At 37.7% G+C, this 12,256-nt stretch overlaps 2 protein-coding genes and 1 non-coding gene across 3 annotated transcripts; all 3 read left to right on the forward strand.

Moving 5' to 3' along the window:
* The first annotated feature begins 146 nt into the window (after window positions 1–146).
* LOC130722364 (eukaryotic translation initiation factor-like) lies at window positions 147–6,573 on the forward strand. Its single transcript, XM_057573066.1, has 9 exons — window positions 147–467; window positions 1,507–1,578; window positions 2,096–2,191; window positions 2,471–2,662; window positions 3,722–3,816; window positions 4,260–4,347; window positions 4,436–4,786; window positions 4,880–5,125; window positions 5,212–6,573. The coding sequence occupies exons 1-9, from the start codon at window positions 327–329 to the stop codon at window positions 6,244–6,246; spliced, it is 2,316 nt and encodes a 771-aa protein (XP_057429049.1). The 5' UTR covers window positions 147–326; the 3' UTR covers window positions 6,247–6,573.
* Window positions 947–1,051, forward strand: LOC130727130 (small nucleolar RNA snoR103). Its single transcript, XR_009015166.1, has one exon. It is a non-coding gene; the product is annotated as a small nucleolar RNA snoR103 (small nucleolar RNA).
* A 1,667-nt stretch (window positions 6,574–8,240) lies between the features above and the next one.
* Window positions 8,241–12,256, forward strand: LOC130722752 (eukaryotic translation initiation factor-like). Its single transcript, XM_057573577.1, has 6 exons — window positions 8,241–8,679; window positions 9,386–9,423; window positions 9,996–10,086; window positions 10,173–10,526; window positions 10,620–10,886; window positions 10,974–12,256. Exons 2-6 carry the CDS (start codon window positions 9,389–9,391, stop codon window positions 11,997–11,999), a joined length of 1,773 nt encoding a protein of 590 aa, XP_057429560.1. The 5' UTR covers window positions 8,241–8,679; window positions 9,386–9,388; the 3' UTR covers window positions 12,000–12,256.

Consider the following 12,256-nt stretch of genomic DNA (forward strand, 5'->3'; position numbering starts at 1 on the left):
CTTAATATTTTTTTTAAGAATCTATCCTACTTTATCTAGGACTCTTATCAAATCTTTTTTCATCCTATGTAACCCACCAAAAGCAGTAAAAACATATAGTTAGTGATTTCTATAAATATTGACAAAAGAAAAATAGGGATTGGATTACAACAGTGTGTTTGTTTGTAACTAAAGGAGGAAGGGTTTTGCACCGTTTTTTCTTGTCTTGTTCTCTTCTCTTTCTCTTTCTCTTCTCTTCTCTTCTCTTCTCTTCCATTCTCCTCTCCTCTCCGCAGAAGAAGAGACAGAAATATCCAACAACAACCCTTTTCACAGAGTGTTGTGATATGCAGCAAGGTGATCAAACTGTCCTTAGCTTGAGGCCTGGTGGTGGACGTGGCGCTGGAACCAGGCTTCTCTCATCATCTCCCTCCGATCTTCCTTTGTTCCGCTCCCATGGCGCCGCTCTTGCTTCTTTCTCTCTCAAGGTCTAGATCTATCTTTCCCTCTTCAATTTCCACCTTTTTCTTTATCTTTTTTCATCTTATGATTGTTATTATTTGGGATTTGGGTATGAGAGTTATGTGTTTTTATCTGGATCTCATTGCCCATGTCAACTTGATGAGCTAAAGTTGTGATCTTTGATTTTTTTGGTTAATGGGGTATAAGGTTTTATGCTAAAGTTTGAAGGGCACTTGAGGTTTTTTTTTGGGTGAATGGTTTTTGCATAATGGGTAGGTTTGAGTGTGTTATGGATTTTCAGGTGATTGATTGGATTGGCTGTAATGTAAGCAAGTGTTGGGTACATAAGCATTGGGACAATGGGTTAAGAATGGGGGGAAATATGTGTTTTTGGGTTATTTGTTGTGTTTGTTTGTTCACTGTTTAATTGGAGTTAAGACTAATAAGACAGAAGGGAAACCGAAACCGGAAGCGGAATGGAATGTCCTGAATCTTGGTTGTGGCACTTAGTTATGTGTACCTGCTGTAAATATGGACAGAAAACAACATGTGGGCTTTAGGTGGGATTCTTTAAGTTATAAGATTACCCATAAAGAACCTACATACATTTTTGTACTCACTTGCCTATGGAGCTAGTGTTTCAGGGCATGTTGATAAATTTCATTATTTTGAGGGCAATGCTTGTAAAAACAGTTTTTCAGAGCTACCTGATATACTAAAGGATTCTATTGATATAAGCAGTATATTTGTTACTAATGTTGTTGAAAAGTAGAATGGTTATATACAAATAAAAATAGTAGAATGTTTGCTATCGTGCTTAATGATTTTTATCACCATAATTCATAATGAACTTGACTGGAAAACGATTGAAAGAGATTGTTTCTGCAATGCTTGTGCATACAGCTCTGTTTATCTAAAGTTTCATTAATTTATTTATTTTTCTATTATTGCGTGCTACCCTACCCATTAATCTCACTTGTTTTGTCCTTTTGTGAGGTGTATATATGCTTGTTTAACTTTGGATTATGTGAAGATATTTTTATCTTAGTACTTTTGGTTTTATAGACTGGAGATTCACGGTTTGAAGGTCGTGAGCGCGTGCGATACACCAGAGATCAGCTTTTAGAGCTTAGAGAGGTAATTGCTATTTGCTGTTTATTTTGTTTGAATTAATTCTCTAAAATCTTTCTGAAGCAGTAAAATATTTTTATTTTATGGTACCTTCTTCTGCTACCTTTTTCTTTATTGATTTGAGCTTCATAGTTTATATTAATCACATCTATCTGCTACTATGTTCCTAGTAATCCATGAAATGTAGTGTAGAATCAACACTTGTGATGAGTACTTTTTCCTTTTCTAGTTTCTTTCTATACAGCTTTCCTTGTGTCTCCTTGTCATAACTTTTTTGATACTTTTGAGATTTTAGATAAAGGCTGTCTGTTTTTTTTTTTTTGAAATTTTATGTTCCATTGGAAGGCAATCTATGTTGTTTTTGCCTAAGCCTCCAGATAATTTCTTCATATTGTTCCTTTTGTTTTCCCCCTCCTTTCTATGTGAAGCTACTCCTGAAATGGTATAGTTCAGTGTCCTCTGGTAACTAACATGAATATCTAATTTAATAGTTATCTGACTGTTGAAACTTCTTCACTCATAGGTTGTTGAGGTCCCTGATGCTATTCTAAAGGCTAAACAGCATATAGAAGCGGAGCTTCTTGGTGAAGATCAAAGTTGGAGCCGTACTGAAAGCAATGTAACCATCTTTTCTATCTTCTAATTATGATGTAAACTTTGCTTAGAACCATTCATTTCATTTGGCAAGTTAACTGATGAAGTTGGTCCGGGTTAATTGGTTTTTGGTAGTGAACATACTTGTTTTTATCATATGAAGAGGAAACTTATCTGATAACTTGAATATCATTCAGCTGATATATTTGATCTTTTGATTGCTACTATCCAATGTTATGCTTTATAAATTTATCTGTAATCATTTTCAGATTTTCTATAATAATGTATACATTATCTTATGCAGCCTCCACCTCAATCACAAAATCGATATTCTGAGCCAGATAGCCGTGACTGGCGTGGTCGTACTGGACAACTTCCGCCTAATCCAGATGATAGATCTTGGGAAAATCTCAGAAAGCATGATGCTAGTCAGGTTAATCGCCAAGACCAACTCAATTCCCAGTTTGCGAGGGCACAAATCTCTTCTAACCAAGGGGTAATAACCATTGCCAGAAATAAATTATCAGTTTTTAGTTGACATGTTATGAGTTTAAATTCAATGCTATTGTGATACTCTTTATTCTATCATTAATCAAGCAAGTGCCATATCATTGCAGTCACCACGTTTTTATTTTGGAGTAAAAGCTTTTAAGCTTGTGGCAACATATAGCCCCGTGATAGTGTGCAATGGATCAAACTTATATCCTTCTGTTATCTTTGAAATTATGAACATCTTTTTGTTATTTGGAAACATGTTTTATGTGGATTTGGTTACATGATAATTATATTAGTATATTTGTTGTTCCTTGATGTATTTACGATCGACAAAATTGCTTATTAATATAGCCAGATGAATCTGTGACTAAGATTTACACATTTGTTTCTAGATTTTTATGTATGCCCACTCTAGCATGCTATGCATTTTAATCATACTGGACATGGATGTAATCATTTTTACGTAAATTTGTAACTTATTTTGTAATTCAAAGGGAAAATAGGAAATAAAAACAGAAATCAATCAGACCCTACAACTTTTTGGCTTGTCTTGTGTTTGTTTAGCGGTTATCAGTTTTGCCTCAAGTCATCTTTATCCATGTTTCTACTTTCTATGGCTACTTTAGATTTACTATTGATTTGTTTATGTTATTCATTTGCATTTGGCGTTTTTAGGTTTACTTTAGTTCAAAGAATGAAATTGTCCTTTGTAGTTATAGTAGTTACAACTTACAATTACTAAAGGCTCTTGTTTTATGCTGGACTGCAGTTAAAGAAGGGGAATTGATTTTGATAAGTAATTGCATGATTGCTATGTGATATTCTTTTGAAGTCTGATCCATTCCTGCTTAGACTTGTAAACTGACTGTTACTAAGTTTGTTTTGATATTATTAGAATTACATGATGAGGAGATTTAAAGTAGTTCTAGTAGACACTACTTATACAAGAATTTTAGTAAATTGCATGATGATCTGTATACTCCTTCATCACTTGCATATTAAACTTGTCATAATGAATTTTAAGATCTTTTTATAACCTACTGTTCCTTTGTTTATTCAGGGAGGATCTAACACTCTAGCTAAGGCGGAGGTTCCGTGGTCAGTTAGGAGAGAAACTCTCTCTGAAAAGGATCGTGTCTTGAAGACTGTAAAAGGGTAATAGTTCTAAAAAACTTGTGATAATAGATATGGGTGTCAATTGTGCTGTACTCTAGTAGCATTATGGGTTATCATGCCAGCTTGCCTGAATCTTCAATTTCGTGCTTGTACTTTAGTTGTTATGTAGTTGCGTTGGCCGTGCTAGCAAGTAGGTATACCAAGGATTCAATCATGAACAATTTGAGAAATTCTGCCATTCTTTAACTGATTCATAAAAATAGCAAATAAGTCTATTTTTGATGAAAGGTTTTGGTACTTCCTTTTACATTTTAATGAACCATTTTTTAATCTTTTTTTCTCTCAAGCTTTTTTCGCATGGTTACTGTGTCAATTTGCCTTTGGAACTTTATGTTTCTACTATTTAAAATGAATGAGATAGCTTCTGCTATTATGTACAATAAGGTTGCTCCCACTATTTATGTTGTTCTTATTTTATGCAGAATACTAAATAAGCTAACTCCGGAGAAGTTTGATCTCTTGAAGGGCCAGTTAATTGATTCTGGCATTACATCAGCTGACATCTTGAAGGTCATTCTTCAATAGCTGTTGTCAATCTATTTAATATTTATGTTCACATTCCTGTTCCTAATTGTCTTTCTTTGCTTTGCTACTGCAGGGTGTCATTTCGCTTATATTTGATAAGGCTGTTTTAGAACCAACATTTTGCCCTATGTATGCTCAGCTGTGTTCTGATCTTAATGAAAAGCTTCAATCATTCCCATCTGAAGAACCTGGTGGAAAAGAAATCACTTTTAAGCGAGTACTTTTGAATATTTGCCAGGAGGCTTTTGAAGGTTCTTATAATCTGAGGGAGGAAGTAAAACAGATGACTGCTCCTGAGCAGGAGATGGAGCGTACAGACAAGGAAAGACTGATCAAGCTTCGTACCCTTGGAAATATACGTTTAATTGGTGAGCTTTTGAAGCAGAGGATGGTTCCTGAAAAGATTGTTCATCACATTGTTCAGGTTCATAAAGGAATTTAGATTTTACAATTACATGATATAAACTTACGGTGCTTTAGGACTACCACTAATCCATCTAGTTATTACTTGGAACAGGAGCTTTTAGGACCCCCAGACAGCAATTCTTGTCCAGTTGAGGAAAATGTTGAAGCCATATGCCAATTTTTCAATACTATTGGCAAGCAGCTTGATGAAAGTCTTAAATCGCGGCGAATAAATGATTTGTATTTTAGCCGATTGAAAGAACTGAGCAAAAACCCCCAACTTGTCGCACGGCTAAGGTTTATGGTTCGCAATGTTTTAGATTTGCGTGCCAATAACTGGGTTCCTAGACGTGAAGAGGTAATTTTTTACATTGTTTTATTCTAAGACATGTTATGCTATGCTAAGTGCACTTACTGATCAAGTTCGAATGGTGACTTTTGTAGGTGAAAGCTAAAACCATTACTGAAATTCACTCAGAGGCTGAAAAACATCTTGGATTGCGTCCAGGTGCTACTGCTAGCATGAGAAATGCCCGTGGAGGGGTTCAAGGAAACGTCGGCCCTGGGGGCTTCCCCATTGCTCGACTCGGTACCGGGGGTATGATGCCTGGAACGCCTGGAATGCCAGTGACCAGGAAAATGCCTGGGAGTTCTGCAATTGATAATGACAACTGGGAGGTTCAGAGGACTAGATCTATGCCAAGAGGGGACTCGTCAGGTACTCAAGCTGCAGGACGCAACAACTCGGCTTTACTTTCAAAGCCCCCAACCCTGAATTCAAAATTGCTTCCTCAAGGTAGTAGTGGTATAATAAGTGGAAGTAGTGCTCTAGTACATGGAGGTGGTCCACTTACTGCTCGCCCGTCAAACTTTGGTTTAGGTTCTGAGGCTGCACCTGAAGTCTCTTCACCTGTTAAACCAGTTTCAGCTGTGCCCTCTGTGAAGCCGCAGGCTCCAGCTGTGAAACTGAATCATGAAGATCTTAATCGCAGAACCGTCTCTCTTCTGGAAGAGTACTTCAGTGTTAGGATTTTGGAAGAGGCATCACTGTGTGTGGGGGAGTTAAAATCTCCATCTTACCACCCTGAGGTTGTTAAGACAGCCATTTCCCTTGCACTTGATAAAAGTCCACCATGTGTTGACCCGGTTGCCAATCTTCTCGAGTATCTATTCATCAAGAAGATACTTACAAATGGAGACATAGGGAGTGGCTGTTTGTCATTTGGTTCTCAGCTGGATGACATTGGCATAGATTTACCCAAAGCACCGAGTAATTTTGGTGAGATCATAGGGAAAGTAATTTTGGCTGGGGGGTTGGATTTTAAGGTGGTGAAAGAGATTCTTCAGAAGATGGATGATGACCTGTTCCAGAGAGCAGTGTTTGACAGTGCAGTTGGGGTCATTAGTTCTGCATCTGGGCAAGCTGTATTGGAGTCTCAAAAATCTGATATTGAGGCCTGCCAGAGTCTGCTCAAGTAAATTCAAAATGAAAACTAGATTAAGACGAACATCTCTGCCTAATTTACAGCTTCCAAATTCCCTTACCTTCATGCCCACTTTTGAGTTAGACCATTTTGTATGGAAGGATGTTGTAAAGTGGAGCTTCTAGTGTTAGCTATATTTATTGAGCTGTATAATTTTAATTTTTTTTTTGAGGTCTTGAAGTTTTCTATTGAATTTGAGGGACAAGTCAAACCATAAAGCCAAAGATTTTGTTTTCCGATTGGCTAATCATGTGCCAAATTTCTTCAGAAGAGTGGCCCATTTGAGGGCTCAAATGTTTTTATATCACCAGTTTTAACTTTACTTAATCTTGTTGGATAATTGTTTCAATGGTCAGTGCACAAATATCATCATTGTTGTTTTAGGATTTATGTTGCTAGATATTTCAGCTTTACCTTTCCACTGGTTTTCTTGTACAGTTGAGGAAGTGTTTTTGCATGGTACTTAGATATGTCTTGAATCCATCCTAAAATGAAAATCTGATGTTTTTCTCTGCTCAGTCGTCGTGCATTTTGTATAACGTTTCAGCCTAGTCAACATGCTCATACGATGTTTCAAGGTCCCATATGAGAGTTTCACGTGGGGGAGGATTTTGATGATCCTCTAACGAGTTTTTCAGACAATGGTAGATATTAGCATAATTAGTAGTCATAATTCTCTTAGTCAAGATAATATTTTGTAACAATTACCCCTAGACATTAGGATTAGGATGCTGAGTTCCGAGATAGTCTATCTAGTTCGAAGCGATTAAGATAATCCAACCTTAATGAATTGAGGAAGTGTTTTTGCATGGTACTTAGATATGTCTTGAATCCATCCTAAAATGAAAATCTGATGTTTTTCTCTGCTCAGTCGTCGTGCATTTTGTATAACGTTTCAGCCTAGTCAACATGCTCATACGATGTTTCAAGGTCCCATATGAGAGTTTCACGTGGGGGAGGATTTTGATGATCCTCTAACGAGTTTTTCAGACAATGGTAGATATTAGCATAATTAGTAGTCATAATTCTCTTAGTCAAGATAATATTTTGTAACAATTACCCCTAGACATTAGGATTAGGATGCTGAGTTCCGAGATAGTCTATCTAGTTCGAAGCGATTAAGATAATCCAACCTTAATGAAATAGGTAGCAGCGTGATTTACTCGTGATCCAAGTTGAGAGTGATAGCTATGATGTCAAATGTCTGAGATGGATGTTGCTGGTTCAATTTGACTGAAAGCTATGTCCTTCGAATGGATAAGTTGTCCGAGATTATTCGAATGAAAAAAGTTGTGTCATATTACAGAATGACCATTTGACAAAGAAACATATACTAAAAATATTCGAAAATATACTTTTACACTTCTAAGAATATCTAATGCATTCCTTTTACACTTACAAGAAACATATACTAAAAATGAAGAAATTGTAAGTTAATAACAATCAATATTGGTAAAATATTATTTATTCTGATCATTATTTGTCTACTGTTTCTGCTTCTTAGAGCAACTCCAACCCTTGGTTCCTTATCTGGTTTCTTAACACACTATTCTGCACTATTCCTGTGGGCCCGTACTGCCACATCAGACTTAAGAAACCCCTAAGGAACTTATCCAGATTTTGCTCCAACCCATGGTTTCTTAAATTACTATTTGAAGGGTCCCACCCGTGTCCCACCATACAACATAAATTAATAATATTTATTTTCACACAATTTAGATTTAAAATTTAATACTAAATCAATTAAAAAATAATTTAATTAATATTTATACGAATTTAATTTAAATTTACTTAATATTTAAAACAAAAGGTAAGAAAACCGGTCAAACCGGTAAATTCAAAAAAATTTAAAAAAAAAAGCCCAAACGGGCAGAAAACCGGGTCCAGCCGGTCAAAACCGGTCTGGACCGGTCCCAAACGGTTGGATGACCGGCTAACCCGGTCATCCACTATAAATACTTCCTTATCACTCCCTCCCTCATAACCCTAGCGCCGTTCCCCTTTCTTCTTCCTCTTCTCTTCTTTTCTTCTTCCTCTTCTCTTCTTCCTCACCGGCTCCGACCCGCCACCTCACCGCCTCCTCACCGCCACCAAACCCTCCTCACCGCCTCCTCACCACCACCAAACACCCACAACCTCAAACAAAACCCACCTCTCCGCCCCCAAACACCCACAACCACAACCAAAACCACCTCACCGCCACCAAACAACCTTCACCGCCACCAAACCCGCCTCACCGCCTCCTCATCGCCACCAAACACCCACCACCGCAACCAAAACTTACCCCAGCCGCCACCAAAGCTTCAATCTGGACCCAAATCGCCCCTCAAGCACTGGATCAGAGACATGCAGGCCTTCTTCAAGCGCCACCCTCCGCCACCGCCACAAGATCGCCCCTCAAGCACATGCAGGCCTTCTACAAGCTTCTGTAATTTTTTTTTTCATTTTTCTTTGTAAAAATTTAATCTTCTGAAGCTTTGTAATTATTTTCTATTTTTATTGTTTGAATAAAATTGTAGGTAGTTCATGCAATATGTTTCTACTATTTCTTCCCTCTGAAATCTGTTGGAAGTGAATGTGAGAGAAAGTATGATATTTTAATTAAGAAACTGATAAAGTAGAGTTGCTTAGCAACTCTGACCACTTTTCCTTAGCTAAGGAACCGTAAGGAACCCTGCTCCAATTGGTAAGAAACTGGCCCTTGGTTTCTTAGCACCTCCAACCTGGTTAAGAAACCAGCGTTGGAGTTGCTCTTACCTTCCTTAATGTAAGATTCCCATTCAATTGACTTTAAGCCTGTACGTTGAAATTCTCATGAAATTCCTCTTGAACAATTGCTATTAGATATAGTGAATAAATAGTTTACAGCTTTACTTTTACCTTTACCTTGCTTATCTTAATTACTGAGTCGGTTACTTGGTTAATTGAGATGGTTTGGATAGTTAGGTTAGTTTCCTAAGTTTGTTAGTCAGTTAGCTGATTGGTTGAGAGTAACTTTACTCTTTGCATTGTATATAACCAAGAACCTCTGTTACAAACCCAATTCACTCATTCATTTTCAGTCAATAACAAATTCAGTTTCTTCTACCTTTCTTTCGCTTCTGCAATTTGTTACGTTGTGTATTTTTTTTCAGAATATGGAGCTAGAAGAAAAAACCATCAAGCTGCAAATGTGAGTTCTTTCAATTCCAATTCGTTTTTCTTAATACAATGGCATATCTTCTCCTCCTATCTTCATTCTTTTACTGGGTTGTATTCTGATTAATGTTGTAGAACCTGGTTTGGTTGTGGTTTTGTAGATTACTGAAACAATAGTAGTATCGTTAGTTGGCTATAGTGTAAGACCTGGATAACTGTTCTCATGTATTCTGTTGTTGCTGCATGATGTGATTTCTTAACTCTAAGTTCTTAATACATTTTAGGGTTATATTAATCAACCACTTTTGAAACTTTTTTTCTCTCAAGCTTTACTCACATGTTTACTTTAATTTGTCAATGGCTTTTGGAACTTCATGTCTCTGCTATTTATATTTAATTGAATATAATCCATTCACACTTAAATTACACTTCCACTAGTGAGATATAGTGTAGAAGAGAGAAGAATGTGAGATATGATAGAGGATCTGATAGGAAAAGAAGAGTGAGAAAAGACGAGAGAGTGAGTGTGAATGTATCAAAACCATGCTGCGCTTCTTCTATTTCTATACAATTAGATTGTTCCTAATGATGTTCTTATTTTTTCAGAATACTAAATAGGTTGACTCCTAAAAAGTTTGATCTCTTGAAGGACCAGTTAATTGATTCTGGCATTATTACATCAGCTGACACCTTGATGGTCATTCTTCAATCTATGGCTGTAGTCAATCTATTTATGTTCACATCTTTGTTCTAAATTGACTTGCTTTAGCTTTGCGACCGCAGGCTGTCGTTTTGCTTATCTTTGAAAAGGCTGTTTTAGAACCAAAATTTTGCCCCATGTATGCTCAGCTGTGTTCTCATCTTAAAGAAAAGCTTCCTTCATTCCCGGAATCTGAAGAACCTGGTGGAAAAGAAATCACTTTTAAGCGAGTACTTTTGAATATTTGCCAGGCGGCTTTTGAAGGTTCTTATAATCTGAGGGAGGAAGTAAAACAGATGACTGCTCCTGAGCAGGAGATGGAGCGTACAGACAAGGAAAGACTGATCAAGCTTCGTACCCTTGGAAATATACGTTTAATTGGTGAGCTTTGGAAGCAGAGGATGGTTCCTGAAAAGATTGTTCATCACATTGTTCAGGTTCATAAAGGAATTTAGATTTTACTATTACATGATATAAACTTACGTTGTTTTAGGACTACCACTTATCCATCTAGTTGTTACTTGGAACAGGAGCTTTTAGGTCCCTCAGACAGCAATTCTTGTCCAGTTGAGGAAAATGTTGAAGCAGTATGTCTGTTTCTCAATACTATTGGCAAGCAGTTTGATGAAAGTCCTACATCGCGGCGAATATGTGATGTATATTTTAACCGATTGAAAGAACTGAGCACAAACCCCAATCTTGTGGCAGGGCTAGGGTTTATGGTTCACTATGTTTTAGATTTGCGTGCTAATAACTGGTTTCCTAAACGGTTTAGGAAACCAGTTATTAAACGTGAGGTAAATTTTTTACATTGTTCTATTCTAAGACATGTTATGCTATGCTAAGTGCACTTAGTGATCAAGTTCCAATGGTGACTCATGTAGATGAAAGCTAAAACCATTACTGAAATTCGTTCAGAGGCAGAAAAGCATCTTGGGTTGCGTCCAGCTGCTACTACTAGCATTAGAAATGCCCGTGGAGGTGTTCAAGGAAACGTCAGCCATGGGGGCTTCCCCATTGCTCGACTCGGTACCAGGGATATGATGCCTGGAATGCCAGGGACCAGGAAAATGCCTGGGAGTCCTGTAATTGATATTGGCAACTCGGAGGTTCAGAGGACTAGATATATGCCAAGAGGGGACTTGTCAGGTACTCAAGCTGCAGGATGCAACAACTCGGCTTTACTTGCAAAGCCCACAACCCTGAATTCAAAACTGCTTCCTCAAGGTAGTAGTGGTATTATAAGTGGAAGTAGTGCAATAGTACATGGAGGTGGTCCCCTTACTGCTCGCCCGTCAAACTTTGGTTTAGGTTCTGAGGCTGCACCTGAAGTCTCTTCACCTGTTAAACCAGTTTCAGCTGTGCCCTCTGTGAAGCCGCAGGCTCCAGCTGTGAAACTGAATCATGAAGATCTTAATCGCAGAACCGTCTCTCTTCTGGAAGAGTACTTCAGTGTTAGGATTTTGGAAGAGGCATCACTGTGTGTGGGGGAGTTAAAATCTCCATCTTACCACCCTGAGGTTGTTAAGACAGCCATTTCCCTTGCACTTGATAAAAGTCCACCATGTGTTGACCCGGTTGCCAATCTTCTCGAGTATCTATTCATCAAGAAGATACTTACAAATGGAGACATAGGGAGTGGCTGTTTGTCATTTGGTTCTCAGCTGGATGACATTGGCATAGATTTACCCAAAGCACCGAGTAATTTTGGTGAGATCATAGGGAAAGTAATTTTGGCTGGGGGGTTGGATTTTAAGGTGGTGAAAGAGATTCTTCAGAAGATGGATGATGACCTGTTCCAGAGAGCAGTGTTTGACAGTGCAGTTGGGGTCATTAGTTCTGCATCTGGGCAAGCTGTATTGGAGTCTCAAAAATCTGATATTGAGGCCTGCCAGAGTCTGCTCAAGTAATTCAAAATGACTTCTGAAAACTGGATTAAGACGAACATCTCTGCCTAATTTACAGCTTCCAAATTCCCATACCTTCATGCCCACTTTTGAGTTAGACCATTTTGTATGGAAGGATGTTGTAAAGTGGAGCTTCTAGTGTTAGCTATATTTATTGAGCTGTATAATTTTAATTTTTTTCTGAGCTTTTGAAGTTTCCTATTGAATTTGATGCACAAGTCAAACCATACATCCAAAGATTTAGTTTTCCGATTGGCTAA

Source organism: Lotus japonicus, chromosome 6 (genome assembly GCF_012489685.1).
Source record: "Lotus japonicus ecotype B-129 chromosome 6, LjGifu_v1.2".
NCBI lineage: Eukaryota > Viridiplantae > Streptophyta > Magnoliopsida > Fabales > Fabaceae > Lotus > Lotus japonicus.